The following is a 24,994-nucleotide window of genomic DNA, read 5'->3' on the forward strand; positions in this document are numbered from 1 at the left end:
GGGTGGGATGGGAACAGGAGTGGGAACAGGTCGGGCATGTGGTCAGGGATGAAGATGGGAATAGGGTCAGGAATGGGGATGGGGATAGCATGGGGTGAGGGTTGGGAATAGGATGGGGTCAGGGATGGGAATGGGAATAGGATGGGGTCAGGGATGGGAATGGGTACAGGATGGGGTCAGGGATGGGAATGGGAATAGGATGGGGTCAGCATTGAGGATTGGAATAGGATGGGGTCAGGGTTGGGGATGGGATAAGGTCAGGGTTGGGGATGGGAATGGGATGGGGTCAGGCATGGGAATAGGGTGGGGTCAGGGATGGAGATAGAAACAGGGTCAGGGTTGGAAATAGGATGGGGTCAGGGTTGGGAATAGGATGGTGTCAGGAATAGGGACCTGGGTGGGGGATGCAGGATGCTGGGGCATGTCCTGCACCAGCCCTCAGGATGTCTGGGGGGCCTCCTGGGTGTTTTGCAGTGGGATGCCCTGCACCAGCCCCGGGGGGTTTCGCTGGGGGAGTCCCAGGCTCCTGGCCTGGGCATGGGGAGAGACAGGGACCTTGGAGCAAGCGGGGCGTCCTGGGGGACCACCGAGCTGCCTGGCCACCCTGACCCCTCGTGTCCCCACTGGTGGACGGGGCTGAAGGAGGCCAGGGTCACACAGGCGGGGGTCCCGTGGGCCCCAGGGCTGGCTGTGCCCTTGCCCCCCCTCCTCCCAGCCCTCTTCTGCCTGAGCAGAGCTGCACAATCCGCCCTTGTCCCCAGCGGGTCCGAAGTAGGTCAGGGAGGCTGGGCCGAGCCCCCTGGGCCACCCTGGGGAGGGGAACTCACAGGGGGGTGCTCAGGGCCCCAGGCACCCACCCCAGCGGCTGCTTCACCGGGTCGGTGCCCACCTCTGTCCTGGTGAGACCCCGGTGCCCCCAACCCAGGGGATGCCGGGCATTTCCCCAGACCCTCCCCAGTCCCCGGGAGCAGTTTGGGGTCTTCCTGCGCCCCCTCAGGCTCTGCCCCGCTCCAGGGAGCTGGAGTCCTTGGGGCGCGGGTTGGGGTGGTCGAGTTGTGGGGTCCCCAGGGGCTGCGGCGGGGAGCGAGCGTGGGGCTGGGTGGGAGCCGGGCGGCGGTGACGAGTACCAGGGAGAAGGAAGGAGCGAAAGGGATTTCTCACCCCTTAATTGCAGTTAATCATTGATGAACTTGGGTACAGCAGGAGGCAAAGTTCTCCGGTGGTGTCAGGGTGCAGGCGGAGCGCAGCCTGCCCGCAGCATCCCCAGCGAGGCGCCGCAGGTAAGGGATGCCGGCCCCCGGGGCGACGCGCTGCAGCGGGTGGGGGTCCGTCAGCGGGTCCGGGGGTCCCCGGACACCCCCGTGGTCGCCAGCACCCGGAGGACAACCCCGTCCCCCCCCCCGGCGCCGTGTCCCCACGGAGCCTGTCCCCAGGCTCCCGGGGGAGCGCAGACCCCATCGCAGTCTCTCCCAGGTGGGAGCTGCCACCGGGACGTGCCCCAGGTTCTGCGCCGAGCGCCGCGGGCTCCTGGCAGGATGGCGCAGCCCTCGCTGCTGCTGCTCCCGTTCCTCCTGGCAGCGGGTGAGGACTTTGTTCGGTGCGGGCACGGGCTGCGGGGAGGCACTGGAGCCGCTTCCAGCTCCCCGCTGTGCGATCCCGTTTCCCTGGGGGCAGCCGAGACCCCCCCCCCAGGATTGCTGCCCACCCCGTGGGCACCCCCTCGGAGCCCCGGTGGCGGTGGTGGCACCGCGGGGCAGGGCTGGGGGGGGGGTGGCAACCAGGGTGGGCAGGGGGCTGCTGCTGGTGGGGAGGGGGGGGAGCTGGGTTCCCCCGCGCTCAGCTCACGTCCTCCTTGTAGCTTCAGGCAACACGCCCCCCTTCCTCAACATGACCATCGTGTACGTGCCCGAGGACCTGCAGATAGGTGAGCGGGCGGCCTCGGGGAGGCTGGGGGGGCCGGGGGGAGCGGCCGGCCAGGGCTGACGCTGCCCTCGTCCCCAGGCGAAGTCGCTTTCCAGCTGTTAGCCATTGACTACGATGGGGACCCGCTCACCTACACCATCCGCGACGCGGATGCCTTCTACTTCAACGTCGACAAAGACACGGGAGTAGTGACCCTGAGGAACCTCTTGGACCGGGAGGTGAGGGCACGGAGCGTGCTGCTCCGCCTGGCGCTGCCCCGCTCAGGGGGACGGGGTGGTGGGGGTGGGAGGCAGAGCCCCCGGTGTCCCAGGATCGATCTCTGATGGCCCTGACCGAGCCCTGCCTTGTGTTCCCAGTCCCAGGCCAGGCTCACCATCACCGTCACGGTGAACGACGGCGTCAACGACGAGGCGAGTGCTGGGCATGGGCTGGGGGACGGGAGGGGGCAGCGGGCTCTGCGGGGCCACGCGTGACCCCCCGGGGGTGATGCTGGCTGGCTCCAGAGCTCCGCTGGACACCGCGTCCCTCCCCCTCCCCTGCCCCCGGCAGGTCTCCAAAAAGCTGACGGTCATCGTGGAGGACCGCAACGACAACGCCCCGGTCTTCAAGGGCCTGCCATACGAAACCTCCATCCCCGAGGTACCTCCCGGGCACCTCGCAGCCCCGCGGGCGGTGGCGCAGGGGTGATGATGGGTGGCTCCGCAGCGTGGGCGTGCCCAGCCGTGCGGTGACGGTGACGGCATGCCTGGCCCCACGGTGACGGTGTTCCCGGCGAGCTGCTCCCGGCAGACAGCTCTGTGCCAGCGCAGGCTGGGACTCTGCCCTCGCCGTCAGGGAGTGCCCAGGTGCCGCTCAGCCTCAGGCGGCGTGACGCCGGCTCGGGGTGTGTGGGGCTGAGCCCGACCCCCTCCAGCACCCCCAGCATCGGGGTGCAGCTCCCGGGGAGCCCCCGGGGCAGGGAGGCGGGTGGAAGGCAGCCCGAGCAAGGGCAGAGCTCATCGGGGCTGTCGGGTCGGGGCGCCCCAAAATGGGGCCGGCGGGGGTCAGGGCTCAGCACCCAGCCCTGCCGTCCTGCGTGACCCCCCACCGCTCGTCTGGGTGCCCAGAACATGATGGCAGGCAGCATCATCTACACCGTTTCCGCCACCGACGCCGACACGGGGAACTCAGCCAAAGTCAGCTACAGCATCCTGGAGGTGAGCACCGCGCCTGGGCACTGGCACCCTGACACCGTCCTCCTGGGGGGGTCTGCTTGATGGGGCCTGCGGGGCCGGGAGGGGGCTTGGGGTCCCAGGACCCCCCCCCAGCAATTGCTCTGCCCCACTGTGAAGACCCCGTGGGACACCAAGGGGGGGTCCCTATGGGCCAAGCCTGGCAGAAGGGTGGGTGCTGAGCACCCCCCCCCCCCCGCGGGCGCCCCTCTGCTGCTCCCTGACGCGGGGCAGTGTCCCCCACCCAGGTGATCCCGGACAACGCGAAGAATTTCTGGCTCTTCTACATCCTGCCCAACGGCAGCATGGTGCTCAACGGCTCGCTGGACTACGCCACCAACACCTTCTACCAGCTGAAGATCCTCGCCAAGGTGGGGGGCAGCGTGGCCGGGGCGCGGGGGCGGCGGGGAGGGCTGCGGGGGGACTAACGGGCCCTCTGCCCCCAGGACGGCGGGGGGCTGCTGCACGGGGTGATGGTCGTCCAGAACAGCACCACCTACCTCTCCATCACCGTCCTCGACCTGCCCAACCTGAACCCGCGGTTCCTCAACGAGCCCTACTCCGGCTCCGTGCCCGAGAACTGCCCGCTGGTGAGGATCCCGCCCGCCCCGGCGGCGTGGGGCTGGGGCTGTCCCCACGTCCTGCCCTGACCTCCCTGTCCCCGCAGGGTGTCACCGTGCTGACCGTCACCGCCATGGACAGGGACACGGGGGTGAACGATGAGATCTTCTACAGCATCACCAGTGAGCGAGGCTGGGGCAGGGGCGGGTGGCGCGGCGGGGAGCACCCTGGGGACCGCCCAGCACCCTGGGGAGCGCCCCGGTGGAGGCCCAGGGCCGGGTTTGCCTCCCCGCTGGCTGCAGCTTGTTCCCTCTGTCCCCACGCCCCAGACGCCAGCGTCCCCTTCGCCATCAACACGACCACGGGCATCATCACCGTCAGCGGGTGGCTGGACCGCGAGCAGCTGCCAAGCGAGGAGGTGCTGCTGGAAGTCCAGGTGAGTGGGGGGCAGCGGGGAAAGCCCCCTCCTCTGCCTCGCCTCGGCACCGCCTGACCCCGCTGCCTCCTCCTCCTCCTCCTCCTGCCCAGGCGCGTGAGAAGAACCTGGACATCCACGGCATGGTGGCCCAGGCCAGCACGCTGGTGACGATCTTGGTGATCGACGTCAACGACAACAAGCCCGAGTTCTACCAGTGCTCCCTCCCCAGCTGCAACTTCACCGAGAGCCAGAGCAACTTCACGGGCAGCATCATCGAGCACTCCTCCTCCAAAGTGCCTGTGTCCAACCTCAGCATCGTCGCCCACGACCCCGACAAGGTGGCAGCCTGCCCCCGGGGCCGGGCCGGGCTGCGGGTCCCTGCCCCAGCTGCCCCGCCGCCCTCACCCCAGGCCTCTCTCCCCGCAGGGCATCAACAGCACTTTCGAGCTGTACCTGCAGGGCGGCGGCGCCAGCGCCTTCACCGTGTCCCCCACGAGGATCGTGGGCACGGGGGAGGTCCAGATCCTCGTGCAAAACCCGTCTGCGGTGGACTACGAGATCAGCCACGTCATGGTGGTGCAGGTGGGACCGGCTGCCAAGGGACGGCCCTCGCGCCCTGCACGTGGAGGGGACAGCAGGGACACGGCCCTTCCCTGCAGGCTTCGCCCCGGCAGCTTGTTTGGTTCAGGGGAGCTGGGCCGGCGTGACGGGGGGGCTGGGTGACGTGCCCGGGGACCCACACGAGACACTGTCGCTTCTCCACCCCGCAGCTCATCGCTAACGATACGGGGAACCCCGCGAACTGCTGCTCCGTGGCCACCGTGACCATCGACCTCATCGACACCAACGACCACTTCCCCGAGTTCCCGCAGAGCATATACAGCCTGAACGTGATGGAGAACAGCCCCGAGGGCACCGTCATCGCCCCAAACATCACGGTCAGGCACCGGGCAGGGCACAGCGCGGCCCCCGGGCAGGGCGCTGCAGGTGCAGGTCACCGGCAGGGACTTTGGTGTGGGGAGAAGGTGGCGGCAGGGTGGGGGACCCTGCACCCCTCCGGGCTGCATTTTTGGGGTGCTCACTGCCCACAGCCAGTGCCGCAGGCCCCTCACCACCCCGGGGGCTGATGGAGATTCTCGTGATGCTTCCTCCTCTCGTTCAGGCTTACGATCCGGACAGCGGTGCCTACGGCCAGATCACCTACCAGCTGCTCCCGGAGACTATGTACGTGGGGGTGCAGCCGGGGGGGTCTGTGGGGTGCTGCCTGCCCGGGGCCGGAGCCCCGGTGATGGGTCCGTGTGTGCCGCAGCCACGAAACCTTCACGGTGAACGCCACGAGCGGGGCGGTGCTGGTGGCAACGGGGGCCTCGCTGGACCGGGAGACTCGCTCCATCTACTACGCCAACATCCAGGCCAAGGACGGGGGCGGCATGGTGAGCACCGCGCTGCTGGAGATCTCCGTGCTGGACGAGAATGACAACGCGCCCATCGTCACCGGCTCCTACTTCATCTCTGTGGAAGAGGGGCAGAACGTCAGCACGCAGATCAAGGTAGGTGCCGGCCGGAGAGGACAACCCCAGGGCTGTCAGAAAGGAGCCAGGGACCGTCCCGAGGGGGGGGCAGCCCTATTCCAGCCCCCCCGGTGCTCTCTTTTCAGGCCATCGACAACGACGAGGCCGGCACCCCCAACAGCAAGCTGGGCTTCAGGATCCTGCCAGGGCTGTTCAGCAACAACTTCACCATCAACGAGACCACGGGGCAGATGCACAACACGGAGCCGCTGGACCGCGAGGCGCTGGACGACAAGGACGGGCAGCTGGTGGTGACGGTGGAGGTGTACGACCACGGGGTGCCACCGCTCAGCACCCTGGTCAACGTCACCATCACTGTGGGGGTGAGCCCTGGGCGCAGCAGGGTGGGGGCGGGTGCAGAGGTGGCACCCGGCCGTGGCACCGTGTCCCCAGTTGATGCAGAGAGGCAGAAGAGGGCTCCTGTCCGTGCTCCTGCCCCTCGCCTTGTGCCAGACCCCCCCACACCTCCTTGGATGGTGGCACTCAGGGGCTTCACCTCCCGCAGGACATCAACGACAACACGCCCGTGTTCCTCGAGCAGTCCTACGAGTTCTCCATCTTTGAAAGCTCTGCAGGTAGACGCTGTGGGGGCAGGCTGCGGGACAAACGGTGGCCTGGGGTCAGCACCCACTGGGCACTGAGCGTCCGTCTGTCTGCAGATTCCTTCGTGGGTAGCGTGGTGGCCACAGACGCCGACAAGACGGAGATCAATTTCCGCATCTCCTTCCGGCTGCAGAGCGGCAGCGGCTCCAGCAACTTCTTGATCCGCTCCTACAAGCTGGGGCCGGGCAACTACAGCGGGCAGCTGTCCCTGGACCCCGACACGACCATGGACTACGACACCCTGCAGCAGAAGAGCTTCTCCCTGGTGGTGCTGGCAGAGAACACAGCCACAGACAGCATCAGGGACGCCAGCGTGCCGGTGGTGGTCCACATCCTAGACGTCAACGACGAGCCGCCCTCCATCGTGCCGGCCTCGCAGAACGTGACCGTGAGCGAGAACGGCACGCAGCAGGGGCTGGTCTACACCGTGGGCGCCGCCGACCCCGACACCAACCACTCGCTGGTCATCGAGAAGCTGCAGGTCACCTGCCTTAAGGATTCGACAAGTGCCGGGGACGTGTGCTGGGACTGGTTCGTGCTGCTGCCCAACGGCTCGGTGCTGGTCAACAGCTCGGAGATCGACTTCGAGCTGTGTGACACGGTGAAGCTGACGCTGCGGGCTGAAGACCTCTACACTGAGAAGGGCGACCGCTACAGCAAGAACGGTACGGAGAGCACCCGCACCTCGTGCCATCCGCTGGGACCGGGGCAGGGAGGGAGGTGGGACCTGCAGCTCCTGCCCCCCTAGAGGAGCTGGCCCAGTTGGAGATGGAGGGAGGATGTCCCCGTCCCTCTGGTCCCTGCCACGGGGACCTGAGCCTGCTGGAGGACGGGGCTACCAGGGGATGCAGAGCAGGGTGACCAGTGCCTTTGGGACTTTGGCAGGAACCCTGACGATCAAGATCAAGGACATAAACGACAACGCACCGGTCTTCCTGCCTGTCTCTGGGACCTTCGGTGAGCAGCACGGCTGGGACGCAGCACCCATCCTGTGCTGCCCGGCTCCCCAGCTCAGCCAGGGCTGCGAGCGGTGCGGGGTCCGGGCCGCGGTCACCCGGTGCCCTCCAGGGAGGGCAGCACAGGGTGCTCGTGGCTCCGCCTGCGCTGCTGAGCCCTGGGTGTTCGGGGGCTGCAGCACGCCTGGCTGCGCAGCGGCATGACCACGCTGTCCATCTGTCTGTCCCCCGCAGTGGTTGTCCCCGAGATCTCTCCTGTGGACCTGCAAGTGGCTACCGTGAGGGTGAGGAGCTGTGCGCGCACTCCTGGGGAGCTGGGCTTGCCCGTCCCCACGGCGGGCAGGGGGTGAGCCATGCCCATCGGTGCTCCTGCCCCGCTTTGTCCCTGCAGGCCACGGATGTCGACTCGGGGCTCGGAGGAACCATCACTTTCTCCATCTTCAAAGTGGAAGTCAGTGGGAACAATCGGACCTTGGAGAACCTCTTCAAGGTGGTGACCACGGTCGAGCAGAACAACTACATCGGGAGCATCCAGTAAGGCCGTGGGGCTGGGCTGGGGCTGTGTGGCAGTGGCCGTGGCCGTCCCTGCACGGCATTGGCACGGGCAGGGACGAAGGGACTCGGCCCCCTCCTGGTGCAGCCCTGTGGGATCACCGATGTTCCCGTCCCCCCAGGGTGGCCAGCAACCTCGACAGCACGCTGAAGGGGCAGTACCAGGTGACGGTGATGGCTCAGGACGGCGCGGCACCGCAACACACGGCACAGACCGTGCTGAACGTGAGTGTCACCCCCATCCCCTGCCCGTGGATGCCCCGCGCCCTGCCCAGCCCCGCTCACCCCCGCTGTCCCCACGCAGATCTTCACAGTGGACCAGAGCTACCGCATTCGCCTCCAGTTTGTGACATCAGTGGAGGAAGTGCAGAGCAACTTGGAAGAGATCAAAGCGTAAGGGCTGGTGGGGCTGGGGCGGCCGGTGGGCTGCAGGGGCTCCGGCCGCTTCCCGTGCAGGCACCCAGCCCCTTCCCCCCTTCCAGGACCCTGACCCTCGCCACCAAGGCCGCGGTTTACGTGGTGGGCATCTACAGCGCCGAGGACAGCCGTGCCACCCGGTGAGTGGGGCGCGGAGGGGCGGTGGCGCTGCCTGAGGTGAGGACACAGCACCCCGTTCCGCGCTCACCCCGCACTTCTGTCCCTGCAGGGCGCAGGTCAAGTCGGTGATGGAGGCGTACTTCGTCTACAGCGATGGCACCGCCCTGGACGTCAGTGATCTGATTAGGTGCGTGCCGGGGAGGGGAACGTGCGTGGGCACTGCTGCCTGCACGGCCGCTCACCCCCGGCTCTGCTCCCCTTGGCAGGAGGATACAGAGTGACCCGCAGCTCCTGGCCGCCCTGGTGAAGCTGGGCCTGGCCGTCATCGTGAGTGGGGCTGGGCAAGGGGCACGGGGAGAGGGCGCCGGCCCCCGGGGGCGCCTGGGGGTCCCCAGGCCTGCTCACGCCTGCTCTGCTCCAGGGCCCCGGGGAGGTGACGGAGCCCAGCAAGGAGACGCAGATGATCGGCATCATCGCGGGGCTGGCGGCGTTCCTGGTCCTCTTCATCCTCATCATGACCCTGGTCTTGGTTTTCACCACCAGGAGGTACCACGCACCCCACCCCGTGTCCCCGTCCCCACCCCAGCCCTCACCCCCCTCACCCGCCCCGTCCCCGCGCCCCGCAGCTACAAGAGGAAGCTGAACTCGATGAAGGCGCTGAAGGCGGCCACGACGCTCAGCCCCGCCGTGGCGCAGCAGGGAGCGGGCATCCCCGGGACCAACCAGTACAACGCTGAGGGGTGAGCGTGGGCGCCCTGCTGTGGGGAGAGCCCCGACACGTCCCTGCCGCCCAGGGGACGCGGCTGGTCCTGCGGTGCCAGGGCCGGTCACTCACCTGCCTCCCGTCCTCGGCCAGGGCCAACCCCATGCTGAACCTCCCTATGGACCTGTCCCACGACCTGGGCTTCCACGAGGACACCAGCTCCCTGGCCAGGTGAGCTCTCTGGACAAGCCCTGAAGGCCATGGGGCTGTCACCCTGTGTCCCCACACCACCGGTGCCTTGGCCATCCCTTAACCCACGCCCTCCCCTCTCCACAGTGTGAATTCCCTGGATGAAAACAAAGTAGATTCGCCCAAGGATAACAACCTCAAGACCAAGGTACCCGGCGGGGAGTCCCGTGTCCCCTCTGCCCGGCCCCTCTGCTGTGGCACAGGGGCTGCTGGAGCCCTCGTGTCCCCTTCTTGCCATTGCCCTGGCAGCTCTGGGGAGGGGTGGGGGTGTCGGCGTCCTTGTCTTTGTCCCTGTCCCCAGCCCCTGACCACCCTCCCCTCCTGCAGCTGGGCAAATCACATCCCACGGACCCCACTGAGGACAAGGTGCTGGTGGCCGCCCTGAACACGAAGGAGCCCACCAAAGTAGCATTCGTCAACAGCACCTTCAACACCACAGACTTGTGAGCGGGCACCTGGGGGCCAGAGGGGCCAGAGCAGGACTCTGGCAGCTGCTCCAGCGACATCCTGTCCAGATGCCAGCAATAAACCTGCCACATGTGGGTGACAGCGTCCCGTGGCCACCACCCCCTCTGTCTGCGCTGCCCACTGGTGCCAGCCAGCGCAGGGTCCCCTCTCCTGGCAGGAGGGGAGGCCAGTGCCACCGCGGGGCTCAGCACAGCTTCGTGCCACCAGGACCCTTCCCGGGGCCACCCCGCTGCCCGTCACCCCACAGCCCCCCGGGGAGAGGTGCCTGCAGCCCCACTCACAGCTTTCTGCAAGGTTTTATTACCCAACACCCAAATTGACAAGTTTAGTCCTCCCTCCCCTTCCTCCCCCCCACCCCCCAACAAAAAAAGAAATGAAGAGGAAAAAGAAGAAAGTCGGGGACCGAGCCGCAGTACCAGTGTGCTGCAGCGCAGGGCTGGAGGGCAGGGGACAGGCGGGGATGCCGCACGGGCACGGGGCTCCCAAGCAGCCCCCGTTGCAGCCTCCTGCAGCTCAGGTGCTCGCCCAGCTCCTGGGGCCCTGTGGGACCAGTCCTCTGCTGGGGCCGGGCTGGAGGGAGGACGAGGTGCTGGGTCCCACGGCGCAGCAGGGACGCTGCGGTGCTGCTGGCAGCGGGATGCTCGCCCCCCCCGGTGCGCCGACCCTTTGCTCCCAAAGCTTCCCAGCACGGCAGGGACGTAGGAAAAGTGTTTCAAAAGAGCCACGGCCCCGCAGGCCGCTGGGGAGGAGGTGGCTCGCAGCTGAAAATGTCTCTTAAAAAGCTCCAAAAATGCAAACACGGTTCAGTAAAAGCCCCCTATCCCCACCACCCCTGCAAAAACCCAGTGGTAAAAAGTGGCAGCGCTTTGCAGCTGGCATGGCCCTGGCTGCTGGCCGGGAGAGCAGCAAGTGGGCCCGAGGACCCACAAAGGGACACCCGGGGCATCTCGGGCACCCACCGGGGTCCTGCTCGTGGCAGCGGGGCTGGGCAGGCAGGACGGACACGGCATCAGGGCGGGCACCGTCCCCACCGCCAGCTGTGACGGGGACAAGGATGTGCCCCGTGCTCCGACGCAGCCAAGGAGGGCGGGGGGCCATGGGGACAACCTCCCCGAGCGCCTCCAGCCACAGTGACGGGGACAAGCAGCCCGTGGCCCCGAGCACACGGGCTCCGTGTCCCAGTTGTGGCTGGCCCCACGGTCCCTCCAGCAAATCCGTTTTTTGGGGTGGGCACGGCCAGGGGCGGGTGGCACTGTGATGCAGCAGCATCTCCAGCACGGGCAGCGACGCTGCTGCCCGCGGTGCGGGGCTGGAGCTGGGGGGAGCCGGCAGCGACCTGCCCGTGTCCCGCTGCGGGACCCTGCCACGTCCGAGAGGTGCCACCAGCATCGTGTCCTCGGCCACTAATGGCGGGGGGACCCCCGGCGAAGGAGATGCTTCGTCCCCGCCTGCAGCGCTCCGTCGCCACCCGCCCCGGGAGCCCTGCACACTGGCAGCAGGCATCTCGGGACAGCGGGGCAGGGTCCCCTCCCCGAGTCCCCCCCATCCAGCCGGAGCGGGCACCGGCTCACTCCATGGCGGGGCCGGCGCGGGAGCAGCACCGGGGCCGCCGGACGTTTTGCAGCAGAGCCCGAAAGACGCTGGGCTGCCTCTTCGCCTCGCCTTTGCGGGGGGCTCCCTTGACGGAGCTGGCGCGGGTGCTCTGCGGGGTCGTCACCACCTGCCGCCCGTGCTCCTCGATCTGCTTCTCCAGGTGCTTCTGGATGGCCATGCCCAGCACCTCCACCTCCATGGAGGCCCCGTACACCTCCCACGTCATCCCCTTCTCGTCCCAGCTCACCTCCCGGATGGGCTCCGGAGCCTCCTCCACCGCCCCCTTCACGTGTACCTCGGGGTACGAGGCCTGCGGGGACTTGGCCACCGGCGTCATGGGCCCAGTGGCCACCGAGCGGGTCTCCACGGGCATGGACACCTGCATCTCCGCGTCCTTCTTGGAGGGCGCTGCCCCCGGGTGCGGGGCGGCAGCGGAGCCCGGCTCTCTCTTGGGGAAGGTGAAGGCGGCAGCCCCGTCCGGGGGGCTCATGGGGCTCAGGGCCACCGACACCAGGGACGCTCGGCTGTCCACTTGCGTCCCCATGTCCTGCGTCCCGGCATCCTGAGGCGGGGTCACCTCGAACGAGTAGGACTCGCACAGCAGCTTGGCTGTCCGGGGCTGCTGGCTGCTCTCGGCGTCCGCGCTCCCCTCGGCTCTGCCCTGACCCCCGCCGGGGGGAGCGGCCGTGCCTCCCTGGGGGGGCTTGGGAGCCTCAGCACTCCCCGCTTGGGGGGCAGCGCCCGGGGACGTGTCTGTGCCGCCCTGGGGCTGCTCCTGGCTTGGCATCAGGGGGCTGCCGGTCCCCGGTGCTCCCGTGGCCGGCTCCAGGAACGCCACGTGCTTGGCCGGAGCCGGCGCGCTCCCCGCATCCTTGCTGGGCGCCTTGAGGCAGGGCTCGGGCAGGGGGGGCACGGGGGCGGCTTTCTCCTTTGGGGTGCTGGGGCCCGTGGGACCGCAGGCAAGGGCGGTGCCGACGGGTGCCCCGCAGCTCCCCGCCGCGCTCCCGAGCGTGCCAGCAGCCGGTCCTGTCGGCACCGGCACCTTCTCCGCCGGGCCCGGGGCCTCGGGCTCAGCCCCGCAGCAGTTCCTCATGGCACGGCCACCCGCGGCGCAGCCGGAGCTGGGCAGGCGCTCACCCACCGACGGGCAGCCCGCGGAGCCGGCGCCGGGCTCGCAGGCGTCCTCGGCCTCGCGGCTCAGCAGCTGCAAGCCCTCGGGCTCCTTAGCGCTGCCCATGCCCGGGGAAGGCTTCTCCCATGCTAATCCTGCAAGAGAGGGGATGGGGCGGTGAGCGGGGCACTCACCCCGGACCCCCGGGCTGGGGACAGTCGGTTGCCGACTGTTCCTTTCCACACCGCCTGCTCCAACAGGTCCGGCACGGGGTGCGCGGCGGTGCTCAGCGCCCACCCCGGGGAAGGGAAGAGCAGTGGCAGCCTCTTACCGCAAAAGCCAGCCTTCCCCCGGCGCGGTCGAGCCAGGAGCGGGATTCAGGTGCTGCTGCGGCTCCCGGGGCCGCGGGGACGTGGCCTGGAGACCCTGCGGAGGGAGAGCAGCTCGAGAGCATCTGCCGGTGCCCGGCAGAGCACCGGGGCTGCTCGGCACGGCGTGGGGCGAGGGCACCCGTTTGGGCCATGCACGCGGGCAGCCTGCAGTCACTGCGTGCCAGGCGCCCTGGGGGCACCACCGGCCCCCTCCCCTTTGCAGGTGAGAGGAGGGCCCGGGGGGCTGCAGAGCGTGATGTGGGGCTCGGGGCTGTCAGAGCCTTGCCCCGGGCAGGGCAGGGGTTGCCAGCTGGGCATCCCGCGCCCTCACCCTGTGCACGGCACCCCCACCTGGATGGGCACGAGGCCACGCGGGGTGTGCCAGGCGCCGGGGGGACACCAGCCGGTGTCACACAACCGGCCCCAAACACCCTCCAGCCCCCGCGGGGGCAGCCCCACCCCACAGGGCTCGTGGAAGCCCCGAGCTCTCCGCACCCCAGCAGCTGAGGCAGTGCCACCAGGAGCGGGCACCACGCCGCCACCACCCCCTCCGTGCCCCTGACACCCCGGTGGTGCCCATCTCCCCACGCAGCCCCCCACTGCCCCCCGTGGCACCTCCCCTCGGGGCCGGGCGGGTACCGGGCACCCTGAGCCCACCCTGCGGGCACCCAGGGGGGCTGCGAGCACCCAGCGGGGGGGTCGGTGCCGTGTCGCGGGGAGGGGGGGGGGGGGGGGGCGCACCCATCCCAGGGGCACACGCGTGTGCACGCCCGCAGGCACGAACACCCGTGTGCGCACACACGCGCGCCCGCCGGCTCGGGCACGCACCCGCGGGCACACGGCGCCGGGCACACGCACCGGGGCACGCGGACACGCGCGGACACGGACACGCGTGTGCACGCGGCGGCCCCGCCGCGCCCGGCCGAGCCCCGAACAAAGCCGCCCCCGCCGCAGCCCCGGTGCCGCCGCTCCCCCCCCCCCCCCCCCATCCCCCCCCCGGTTACCGGAGGGGGGGGGGCGCCCCGCCACGTGCGCGCCCCGGGGCCGCCGTTACCTGCAGCGGCGGCGGCTGCCGCCCGGTCCCGTCCCGTCCCGCTCCGCTCCGCTCCGCTCCGGCGCGGCGGCGGCCGCGAGCATGCGTGGGGCGGCGGCGGCGGCGGGGGCGGTGCCGCGCCCCGGGCCGCTCCCCCCCCGCCCGCCGCCCGCAGCGGCACCCCCGGGCCGCGCCCCGCTCCGGAGCCGGGGGGGGACCGCGGTTTTGGGGGGTTAACGGGGATGGCGAGCGCCCCGGTGCTGTCCCCAAATCCCCGGTTGGGGACCGTGGCCAGCATCCATCGCCGCCACCCCGTTGCCCGGTCAGCGGACCCCAACCCCGGGGACCCCCGCCGCAGCCCCCCGACACCCCGGGATGTGGGTAGGGGTCAGCCCGGCACAGCCGCCCCGGTACCGCCAGGGCTGTGCCACCCCGACGCGCCCCGCTGCTATGGGCACGTGGCCGGCACCGTGGCCTGGCCGGGGGGTCCGTGGCACGAGCCCCGTGGCACCGTCCCCGGGGTGGGATGGGGGTGACAGCGACACGGAGCCCCTTCCCCTTCCTACCTCGTGCTGGAGATGGACGCTTTGCTCCCGGACATCACGGCAGGGCCGTCGGCATTGCCCCGCTGCTGGCTGCACCCCGCGGCCACCGGCCCGAGGGACGGGGACGCCGGGGCTCCCCGCTGCCACCGCAGAGGGGACGAGGAGGGCTCCCGCACACCCCTCGCCCCGGGGGAGGACGGGGAGGGGAGAACGTCCCCGTCTCCCTCCCGGCAGCGCTGCCTCTGCTCCCGGGCTCAGGCTTTGTCTAACTCCTTCCCACGCACTCCCGCTCGCGCTGCGGGGGGGAAGGCGGCCTGCTTGCCTCGCCTCGCCTCGGGGGGCTCACGGCCCCCCCGGGGGGTACCGCCTGCCCCCCAGCACCCTGCGGGGTCGGCGTCGCCTCCCTGCCCCGGGGATGTCGTGCTGGGGGACGGGCACTGCCCCACGCACAGGGACATGCGGTGAGCCCCCACCGTGTCACCACGGCAGGGGGTGGTGGGGGGCACCGTCACACGATGTGGGGCACCGACCACCGTGACTAACCCACGGTTCACCCTCCGTGGTCCCCCCCACAGCAGGGGGGGCCGAGGGAAGGACAGCCACAGCCACCAGCCCCATCCCAGCCCCATGTGCCGCTCCAGCCACCTCTCCTCCATCCTGGCACCCATGGGTGCCACCGGGCTCCCTTTGGAGAGGATGGTGCAACAGGTCCATGGAGCATCCTGAGGACTGGTCTGTGGGGCAGGAGCTTGGGGCCGGGGGGTTAACATAAACCCTCAGTTGGGGTTTCCCCATCTTGGGGTTAACATTACCCCCCCAGCCCTATAGATCTATAGGGTGGCACAGCGCCGGCGCGATGGGAGCTGGCACACCTGGTTGCCTGGAGACAGGGGAGGTTGGCGGTGGAAATGCTCCTTCCAGTAAACAGCGAGGCTGGAACAAAACCCCGAATGCTAAAAATAGGGAGGAAGGATATCAAAATAAAGAGCGCAGCCTCGCCTCCCCAGGGCACTGCCACGCCACCGCCGGGCACCCCAAAAAGCCAGGGGACGGATGGGGCACACTTGTGGGCAGTGACACGAGTGGGTCTGCGCTGCTGTGGGATCCCAGACCCCCGATCCCAGACCCCATAGCAGCCAGCACCTTGCCTGGATGGCTGCGTTGCACCAGCTCGTCACACGCGGTGCACAACTGGCGCACTCACAGCCCGCTGGACGTTTGCACGGCCACAGCCACACGCTGTCCCCACCTCTGGGCTGTGCCCCACAGCCTGTGCTGGTCCCAGTTCTGCACCTACTGGTCCCAGTTGCCCCCCCGTACAGCTGGGTAGGGTGAGGGGCACCCCAGCTATGGGTTTACATCTGGGTTTCTGCTGCCCCATGGGGGATTGAGCCCAGGCTGGGGACAAGGAGGACAAGGGACACTGCAGGCAGAATCAGGTCCTGGCAGAGGAGAGGACCACGGGGCTGTAGGGCCGCATCCTGCCTGCTCTTGCCTTGACCCCCCTGCTCTCCCCTTCCCCATCAGCACCTCGTGTCCCAGCCCCTCCGTGTCCCCACGGGGCGGCCCTACTGTCATGGTGGGGGGCTTGCGTGCACCTCTCCCCTCCCTGCAGCCAGCCTTCCTCCCCGGCCAGCTGCCTTCTTCCTCCTCCTCTCCCCACCCGGGCACCTCCGGGCTGGCAGGATAACAATAGCGAGGAGGATGAGTAAGATGGTCCCCATTGCCTTGGCAACGCACTCCCGCGCTCCCCGGCTCGCGAGGAGCCAGGCAGCTGCCTGAAAAGCGCATCCTCCCCGCGGGGAGGGGGCCGCGGGCGCAGGTAGCGTGGCAGCCCCCTCCCTCCGCGCCGCGGCCTGCCTCCCACGCGCGCACGGGCAGCGCCACGTGAACGCGCCAGGCGCGCCCACGCCAGCCGAGCCCGCACCCGGCACCCACAGCCCCGGGGGGCTGACGGGGGGTGCCCCCGGTGCCGGGTCCTCGCCACCAAGCCTGGGCTACACGCACGGGGCCGCACGCAGCCCCCCTCCCCAGCCAGGCTGCATCCCGGCCGGCGGGACACGCTATGGGGCTGGAGAGCCACAGATGCCTTGGGGCAGCACGAATGCTCCCAGGAGGTCCGAAAGCACCGAGCGCCCTCAAAATGGCGCTGCCTCGGCTCCATGACGCTCACGCGTGGCTGGCCCAGCCGCGTGGCTGGCCATGTTGGGGGCGGCAGGGCGGCCATTTTGAGGGCAGCGTGGCAGCCATGTTGAGGGCAGCGGGGAGGCTGCGGGGCCGTGGCGGCACCGGGGTGCTGCCGGGGCAGTGCCGGGGTGAGGGGAGCCTGGCGGGGGGCAGCCCCGACGCCCCCGGGCTGCTGGCCATGGTGGAGACTTTCTACAGGCGAGCGGCCAGCCTGGCGCTGCAGTCGGCGGCGGGGAGGCCGGGAGGGCTGCCCTGGCTGCGCGGCCTCCTGGAGACCATCCGGCGCTGCAGCTACGTGCTGGAGGTGGCCTTCCCCCTGCGCCGGGACGGCGGCACCTGGGAAGTGGTGCAGGGCTGGCGGGCGCAGCACAGCCAGCACCGCCTGCCGTGCAAAGGGGGTGAGGGCGCCGCGGCCTCCGCCCCACAGGTCCTCCCCACGCTTTGGCTCACCTCACCTGCAGCCCCCTCCGGATGTCAGTGTGTGGCCCGTGGCCATCCCCGTATGCGTTTGACTCCCTATCCTAAATGCCACGCGCTCACCGAGGGCGTAACGCACCCCAAATGTGCCCTATAGTGGTCACAGTTGTTCCCGAGGGGGCTCAACCTCCTGTCCCCTCCCAGAGGTGCTCTCCGAAGCAGTCCCATGTCTGCAGGATGGCTGGTGGTTAGGAAATTGTTTCCCATTCTGTGGTTGTCTGGAGGAACGAGCCCAGCTGAATGATTTCTGATCACCTATTGTGACTGGATGCTGCTGTTTCAGAAGAGTCAAAGCCTTTCCTACATTTCCTCTGTGCCGTTTGTGGTAAAAAAAGGCAGGTACTCTTCGCTTCTTCTCTCTCTTTTCCCAGGGGTTCGTTTCAGCAGTTCAATCGGCGTCGATGAAGTAAAAGCCCTGGCTGCATTAATGACATACAAATGTGCCGTGGTGGGTAAGTACAAGAGGAACGTAAAAGCGTGCGGTGACTTGGGCATGGGATGGGGCCATGGCACAGTGAGTCAGAAAAGCTCGTTAGGTGCTTTGAAAATCAGAAGCGCTCTGGACGTGCAGGATGTTCCTCTGGGCACAGATGTGCGAGGGCCAGGCTCGCTGCGGCTGCAGAATGCACCGCTGGGCGTCCGGGACATCGGCGTTCATCGGGGAGCGCCAGGCATTGTGCTTCTCACATACAGGCTCCGTGTTGTCATGGATTCAGCTCTGCCGGGTGGTGGTTGTGGCAGGCTCGGGGTCCGTATCCTGCCTCGGCTTCGGTTTTCTTGCACACAGGCTGTTAGGGGGGAGCTGTGCATGGCAGGGGGGTGCGTGCTTGTCGGGGGCAGGTAGAGAACATCTGGCTGCCTCACCTGGTCTTTTCCAGATGTTCCTTTCGGTGGTGCCATGGCGGGTGTGAGGATCGATCCCAGGAAATACTCGGTGAGTTCACCTCCTCCTTCGCCTGCTGGCGGCCCGTAACTCACGCTCCATTTGCACAGCCCTTCCTCTCCGTATCGCAGTGATGCGCTCTGACAAGCGGGGGGAAGCTGCTTGCAGTGAGTAACACTCACCCAGCAACTGTGAAAAGCAGCTCTGGGGGGAGACGGGGGTGGTGAACTCTGATTTACGGTTCAGTGCATGCAGACAGACACCGGCTGAAAGACTCCGGAGCAGGGACGCTCCCGTGCTGCTGCGGTGCTGGGGGAAGGTGCAAATCAGCAAGGGGCTGGGAGGGAAGGGGTCAAAGGGACCCCGAGTTCACACATCTCTTTTCTGATACAGCAAGGGTCCTCAGCTGCTGTGAATTATCCCCCTGCAGACATCGGGGTGTGCTGTGTACAGGCGGGGAAGGGGAGCTGTTGGGTGCTGTACCTTGGCTCCCTGATTTTTCTTGGGGCCTGTAGTAACAACAGCGTTTTGATGTTTTTGCACAGGAACACGAGCTGGAGAAAATAACGAGACATTTCACTATAGAGATGGCCAAGAAGGGATTTATAGGTGAGAGTGGTTTTGTCCCCGTTCCGTAAGAAGTGAGTGGTTTGCAGGCAGCGGAGCAGACAGCGACCGCCCGGCTGGGCAGGGCATAGAAGCTGCTGCTCAGGCACTGCCTGTCAGCACTGGTCACAGCCCTGCTGCTCTGCTGTCAGTTCACTGCTCCTCTCTGTCTTGGCTGTGAATTCGGAGCAGGGAGGGCCCACACAGCACCAAACACAACAGCGGCAGGCCCAGGCTGCACTGTAGGTGCTGCTGATCAGCGTGGCCTGGGCACTGCCCTTGGTTCCTGCTGGCCTGCATGGACACAAGGGGAGGAGGGAGAGTTTCTCCTGCCTCCATGTGTGATGGAGAGCTCAGCGGATGCTAGTCACAAAACAACCACCTTTGTGTTCCCAGTTTGCTTGAAAATGTTGGGAAGGGACGTGGCAAAGACCCTGCAAAAGCTGAAGATGCTAACCCTGAGGGAGGCTGGGAAGACGCTGGTGCATGGGCAGCACCAGGCTTTGGACGGGGCATTCCTTGGTGTGCCCAGGAACACAACCAGCCTGTTCAAACCATACGTACATATGCCAATGGCTGGAGCAAAGGAATTGAACTGCAAAGACAAGATTTGACAGATTTTCCTCCTCCACAGGGCCTGGGATTGACGTGCTGGCCCCTGATGTCAGTACCGGGGAACGGGAGATGTCCTGGATAGCTGACACCTACACCTACACGCTGGGGTACCGGGTAAGCTCCAGCGCTGCTGGTTTGGAGCCCAGGGTGCCGTGGGTGTCACGAGGGTTTGTGCCCAGGGGACCTTGCCAGGGAGTTGCTGCAGTTTTAGCTGAGGCTCAGTGCTGGGTGAGGGACACCAAGGCTTGGGGAAAGCACATTTAGCTAAGGGTGCTTCTCTAGAGGACTCAGATCAGGGCAGACCTTAACCATTGCTCTTCCCTGCCCGGCCTCGCAGGACATCAATGCCCTGGCCTGTGTCACCGGGAAGTCCATCAGCCAGGGAGGGGCCCACGGGCGACACTCTGCCACCGGGCGCGGGGTGCTGCATGGCATCGAGAACTACATCAACAACGCGCACTACATGGACTGCATCGGCATGAGCCCCGGCTTGCCCGGCAAGACCTTCGTGCTGCAGGTGAGTGCCCTGCCCACCTACAGCTCTGAGGAGGGCGCTTCTTTGGTGTCTTTCTGCCACTTCTTCCTGGGAGAGCTTTCAGCCTCAGCTCCTGCAGCGCTGCCCGGACATGATTTCCTGAGCCCCTGGCTCCTGAGCCCCTAGCGTGTCACCTCCACATGGTGGTGACACATTACAGGTGATCTGTTCAGCACCAGGCCCACAGAGCTGGCCCACCCCTGCTTTGCACATCAGATCTTCCTGCAAACAAGACCTCTGTAGGGTTTCAAGCAGAGGAACTCACCAAGGCAGCCGGCATAGCCAAATTTGCGCCTTTGAGCAGTTTTTCAGACCAGCTGCATACAGAGGTTTGGGGGGCAGCGCTGCTCACACTGTGCAGGCATTTCCAACGTTTCTCCATAGCCATCCACTATAACAACACATAAATGGGAGCTGCAACAAGCCCTGGTCTGTGCAGCCGCAGAGAGGACAGGAGACAGGATACGGAGCTCTGCCGGCCTGCGTGGAAAGAGCTGGTCCCCGTGAGAGCTTCGTGTTCCTGTCACCAGCCGACCGAGCTCCAACTTTCCCTGCTGCAAAGCTTGTGGGTGCAGCCCCCATCTCTTGGGGTGCTCTGTGGGTCTGGGAGCAAGCTGGGACCTCAGGGTGCCAGCCCAGCCTCTTCCCCTCTCCTCCCAGGAAGGGCCTTCCCTCCCCTGCAGCCAGGCCTTGCTCACAGCCGCGGTGAGGTGCTTCCCCCTGCTGCATCTCCTGCAGCTGCTGCTCTCGGCCGCTGCTGCCCCGACACCGCTGAGCCACCACCGCTCTGCCTGCAGCTTGGCCGGCCACATTTTCTGCTGAGCCCAGTGCTCTTTGGAAGGAGAAATGAACTAAGCACCGTGCCACCAAAGTCCTGTCTGCAGCCGGCACGCTGGAGCTGGGCTGCCTGGTGGCAAGGTGCTCTCCTCGGGATGCTCGCTCTCCAGCACAGCTCCCTGCCATGGCGAAGGGGGCTCTGGGGGGAGGCTGCACCCAGCGCTGCTGCCCACCACCCTGCCTTTGGTCGTCCCTGCCCTTTCCCCCCATTCTCTGTTGGCTGATGTGGCAGAGGATGAGAGGGATGAAGTCCTGGGCTACTTGTGTGTGAAATGGTGCTGTCTTTGGGGGATGTTCTTGCAGCCTTAGGAAGCAGTGTTGTTTTCAAGAGCTGCAGCAAGCTGGCAAGCACTTTGGGGCAGACAGTGCAAAATCGTCTGTTGCCATAAGGAGAACCGGGCACCACCAAGGCCCTTCCCCAGGCGGGTGCTGCAGCACCCCTCAGTGCGAGGTGCCGGAGGATTGCTCAGATTGTGCCTAGGCGCTGCGTGGTGCCCAACAAAGGGCTGCGTTTCTCACTGCATCTGTTTGCTATTGAGATCAGCTCGTAGAAACTGAACAGCGTGCTGTGCTTGGAACATCACGTCCAGGAGCTCTGGAGGTGATAAAGACAGGCTGAGCTGGAAGCTGCTGCCCCACAGGGTCTGCTTCGTACAACCCTGTAACCAGCCACGGTGGTCTCTGTCCTGCCAGCTCCTTGTCTACCTCCAGCCAAGGCACTCACCAGGGACTGCTAGATCAGGGATGCTGTTTCTGTTGCACAGCTCAAGGTCACGGAGAGGGGCCCGTTACCAGAGCAGTGGGCCAGTGTTCTCTGTTGGGGCCCATGACTTCCCTCTGTCCCGAGCTGTCGCTGCTCTGTGTTGCTGCAGGGCTTTGGCAAGGTGGGGCTGCACACCATGAAGTACCTGCACCAGTTTGGAGCCCGCTGCATCTGTGTTGGGGAGACGGATGGGGCCATTTACAATCCCAGTGGGATCAACCCCAAGGAGCTAGAAGACTACGAGAGAGTGAGTTGAGCCTGTTCTGAAAGGGTGGCGGTCGGTGCTTATCCTCAAAGCGTCCGTGGAGCAGGGGCTGCCCCTCGTCCCCTGCAGAGCCCAGCTCAGAGGGCAGTGCTCAGCCCTGGCAGACTGGGCCCAGCAGGGCTCTCCTTCTTGCTCCAGGGCCACGGCACCATAGTTGGCTTCCCGAAAGCAGAGCCCTGTGAGGGCAGCATCCTGGAGGTGCCCTGCGACATCCTCATCCCTGCCGCTATTGAGAAACAGCTCACGAGGGAGAACGCGCCCCGGGTGCAGGCAAAGGTACGGAGTGCCCGCACCGTGTGCTCCCCTGGCCCCGTGTCACCCGGGGACCTGCTGTGTGCAGGTGGCAGCAGCCCAGCTGTGCCTTCAGTTTGGGCACTCAGCACCCCAGGGAGGTGTCACGTCACCGCACTGACAACGTGCCCACTGTGCCAGAGGGACAGAGAGGGAGGCAGAGGTAGCAGGTCACGTAACTGAGGGGAAGAGGGAAGCCCAAGCCCTTCCCTTTGCTGGCAGGAGCAAGGACCATCGAGTGGCCTCGGCTGGCTCTGCTGGCATCCTCAGTCTTTGTTGCTTTAGCACATCCTCCCCCAGGGCAGGGGAGATGATATCCTTGAAGGTACTGGGTGTTACAGTGTGGGCACTGAAAATCAGAGGCAGCAGATAAGAGTGAATGAAGCAGGGAACTGCTCCAGAAAGCAGCTTGCACCCTTCACCGTGAGCTTTAGGGACCAAAGGGACAAGGCATGCTGGCACCTGGGACTTTGTCACGGCCAAGGTCTTCTGCAGCCTGAACCTTTAATCATCTCTTGCAAAACACGAGGTCTGAGCGTCTGCGGGCCCTGAACAGCCTCAGTGGGGAGGCGAGCACTCAAAACTCTGCCACTAGAAGTGAGCTGGGGGGGGGGATAACAGAGCAGCCCAGGCCTGGTTTCTCCTTTCATTTCTTCCGTCCCATGTCACCTGTGCTCTGCTTGTGCTTTCAGATCATCGTTGAAGCTGCCAACGGCCCCACTACACCCGCAGCACACGACATATTCCTGCAAAGAAACATCCTCGTCATCCCGGTACGTCCGTCCCCAACGCGCGGGGAGGTGGCAGGCTCACAGCTGTCAGGGCCACAGGGTTTTGTCGGCTGCACTGATGTGGATCCAGCCTGGCTCTGCCAGGGTCTGAGATCAGGCAGCATTAATGGTGCTGCCGCAGTTGTTTCCTGCCTTACTCCAGCTCCCGAGCAAATCCGGGGAGCTCAGCTTGCTGCTTTCCCTTCTGTACCCTCCCGGTTCTTGGCCGCAAGCGGTGGCAGACCCCAGGGCTCCTGGCTGTCACCAGCAGGTCCTGCAGTTATGTTGGGCCAACAGCAAACTGCCACATCGCATGGGGTGTCAGGGCAGCTGGTGTCCCTGGTCAGAGACACTGCAGCCCTAGGATTCAGCCATCCCAGTAACCTCAGGGCTGTCCCTGAGGGCAGGAGTGGGGAGGGACTGCAGGCAGAGGAGGAAGGACCCCCAGATCAGTCCTGGGTCTCGGGGTCACCCTAGGCAGCAAATGACGAGCGTGTGCTGCCCTTGGCAGGACGTGTACGTGAACGCCGGTGGCGTGACTGTGTCCTTCTTCGAGTGGCTGAAGAACCTGAACCACGTTAGCTACGGCCGCCTCAGCTTCAAGTACGAGTGGGAGTCGAGCCGCTACCTGCTGCAGTCGGTGCAGCACAGCCTGGAGCGGTGCTTCGGCAAGGCCAGAGGGGAGATCCCCATCCTCCCGTCCCCCGAGCTCCAGGCCCGCGCGTCCGTAAGTGCCTGCAGCGGGGTGGCTGTCCTGGCTCACCGGTTGCACAGCCCCAGGCACTCCTATCCGCTGCCCCCACGAGGGTGTGGGACACGGGGTGTGCGCGGTGCCGTGCGGCTGTGGGTGGACGGCTGGGTGGGCAGTTGCCTTCCCTCGGTGTCGGGACAGCTGGGACAGGGCACAGGGTGTCCCACCGTGTGGGGCTGTGCTTCTCCTGCAGCACAGAGCCCCCCGTACCAGCTGAGGGTGCTGACCCGTGGTGGTCTGTGGGGATGCGTTTGATAAATCAGCCCAGCCGCCCCACAAAATAAATTTGCTGTCTCCCTCAGGGTGCCTCAGAGCGGGACATCGTGTATGCGGGACTGGCCTACACCATGGAGCAGTCAGCCAAGGTACCTCCTGGGGCTCCTGGCCTTACCCCAGCCCTCGCTGCGGGGGCTCTGTGCTGTGCCAGCAGGGTGCCCGCCCTCAGCACCACTCCCGCTGGGCCTGCACAAGGCCTGGGTTCCCCTTCCCCTGCTGGCTGTGTCCGCAGCTCGGGTAAAGCCTCTTGCTCGGCAGTCCCCTGCTGCTCCTGGCGCAGAGGGAGCACCACCTGGGTCCCTGTCCCCCTGAACCTTCAGGTCCCATTTCCAGGGTTGCCTAGACGGGCCCCGACACGCAGGCTGGTGCTGGCAGTGCTGGGGGAGGCCTCGTGGCACCCCTAGGGGCAGTGGCCCTGTGCCGTGCTCAGCAGCGCGGGCTGTGGGCACCCAGGGGCGCAGGGGCTGCCCCAGGTGGAGCACTGGGGGGCAGCAGTGGTTTAGCGCACCCAGACCCACCTGGAGACAGCTCCAGCCCCCTTGGTCATCCGCAGAAGGTGGCCTCGTTCCCTTCGGGTGCTGCTGTGGCTTTGGCTTAGTCCCTGCGTGCATGGCGCTGTGGGCACCCTCCTCTCTGCCTCCCCCTTGCCCCCAGATCTTTCCAGCACATGCCAGCCTCACAGCTCCTCTCTCTTCAGCAAATCATGAACACGGCTGCAAGGTACAACCTGGGCCTGGACCAGCGAACCGCTGCCTACCTGTGCGCGCTGGAGAAGGTGCTCACCGTGTACGACGAGGCCGGCTTCACCTACTGACAGGGCGCCCGCCGGGCTGCACAGCACGGGCCAGGCTGCCACATGGGGAGGGACACAGGTCTGCTGCGCAGAGGTGCCCCGATACCGCTTGGTGCACAGAGGGGAAGCCGCGGTCTCTATAAATGGTTTATTTGAGTGGTTTATGTTCTCCGCACGGTGCCTGGCTCTCAGCTCTCCTGGGCAGGCTGCGGGCTGGATTCGTCCCTCCACACCCGCTCTGCCCCAGCCCCTTTGCAGTCTCCTTGGTCAGAGCAGGATGTCTGGCTTTGCCCCAGCTGCCCCCGTGCCACACTGCTCTCCTGCCCTCCTGGGACCGCTCTGCCGCATGCTACAGGACTTCTTGGCAGGCTAGGAGAGCTCTTCCAAAAAGCTGGGCTAAAACAGGTTGCCCTCCTTCTGCCACAGGGCTGAACCCCTGCAGCACTGCTCCCTGGGGACCCACTGCAGCAGAGCTGGTCCTGCAGTAGTCCCAGCCTGGCTCTGGGGACACAGCTCAGGGGGTCCCACGACCCCCTGCAG

The 24,994-nt window shown here is 66.7% G+C and overlaps 3 protein-coding genes across 6 annotated transcripts; 2 read left to right on the top strand and 1 right to left on the bottom strand.

Moving 5' to 3' along the window:
• Window positions 1–1,174: 1,174 nt before the first annotated feature.
• Window positions 1,175–9,836, top strand: CDHR2 (cadherin related family member 2). Its single transcript, XM_048080457.2, has 32 exons — window positions 1,175–1,280; window positions 1,474–1,581; window positions 1,859–1,924; window positions 2,002–2,141; window positions 2,280–2,333; window positions 2,473–2,562; window positions 3,030–3,119; window positions 3,383–3,505; window positions 3,581–3,724; window positions 3,802–3,877; window positions 4,025–4,131; window positions 4,224–4,451; window positions 4,540–4,695; window positions 4,884–5,051; window positions 5,276–5,337; window positions 5,423–5,663; window positions 5,771–6,007; window positions 6,190–6,259; window positions 6,344–6,952; window positions 7,173–7,244; window positions 7,478–7,527; window positions 7,635–7,777; window positions 7,918–8,020; window positions 8,100–8,188; window positions 8,278–8,352; window positions 8,442–8,519; window positions 8,599–8,659; window positions 8,754–8,878; window positions 8,959–9,072; window positions 9,189–9,266; window positions 9,372–9,432; window positions 9,612–9,836. Exons 2-32 carry the CDS (start codon window positions 1,536–1,538, stop codon window positions 9,729–9,731), a joined length of 3,876 nt encoding a protein of 1,291 aa, XP_047936414.2. The 5' UTR covers window positions 1,175–1,280; window positions 1,474–1,535; the 3' UTR covers window positions 9,732–9,836.
• GPRIN1 (G protein regulated inducer of neurite outgrowth 1) lies at window positions 9,830–15,535 on the bottom strand. 2 transcript variants are annotated; one of them, XM_048080460.2, is made up of 3 exons: window positions 14,427–15,535; window positions 12,788–12,882; window positions 9,830–12,611 (listed from the first exon to the last, which is right to left on the bottom strand). In XM_048080460.2, the coding sequence occupies exon 3, from the start codon at window positions 12,580–12,582 to the stop codon at window positions 11,320–11,322; it is 1,263 nt and encodes a 420-aa protein (XP_047936417.2). In that variant the 5' UTR covers window positions 12,583–12,611; window positions 12,788–12,882; window positions 14,427–15,535; the 3' UTR covers window positions 9,830–11,319. The 2 variants fall into 2 exon arrangements, with proteins under 2 accessions (XP_047936417.2, XP_066833298.1); XM_066977197.1 differs by lacking the exon at window positions 14,427–15,535 and adding an exon at window positions 13,882–14,003.
• A 428-nt stretch (window positions 15,536–15,963) lies between these two features.
• Window positions 15,964–24,616, top strand: LOC106049501 (glutamate dehydrogenase 1, mitochondrial-like). Of its 3 annotated transcripts, none has more exons than XM_013201850.3 (12): window positions 15,964–16,227; window positions 17,441–17,521; window positions 17,948–18,003; window positions 18,498–18,561; window positions 19,193–19,287; window positions 19,511–19,690; window positions 21,418–21,555; window positions 21,712–21,849; window positions 22,557–22,637; window positions 23,146–23,361; window positions 23,688–23,750; window positions 24,359–24,616. In XM_013201850.3, the coding sequence occupies exons 2-12, from the start codon at window positions 17,497–17,499 to the stop codon at window positions 24,473–24,475; spliced, it is 1,173 nt and encodes a 390-aa protein (XP_013057304.2). In that variant the 5' UTR covers window positions 15,964–16,227; window positions 17,441–17,496; the 3' UTR covers window positions 24,476–24,616. The 3 variants fall into 3 exon arrangements, with proteins under 3 accessions (XP_013057304.2, XP_047936415.1, XP_047936416.1); XM_048080458.2 differs by lacking the exon at window positions 15,964–16,227 and adding an exon at window positions 16,236–16,990; XM_048080459.2 differs by lacking the exon at window positions 15,964–16,227 and adding an exon at window positions 16,238–16,522.
• The last annotated feature ends 378 nt before the right edge of the window (window positions 24,617–24,994 follow it).

This window comes from Anser cygnoides, chromosome 14, assembly GCF_040182565.1.
Source record: "Anser cygnoides isolate HZ-2024a breed goose chromosome 14, Taihu_goose_T2T_genome, whole genome shotgun sequence".
Taxonomy (NCBI): Eukaryota; Metazoa; Chordata; class Aves; order Anseriformes; family Anatidae; genus Anser; species Anser cygnoides.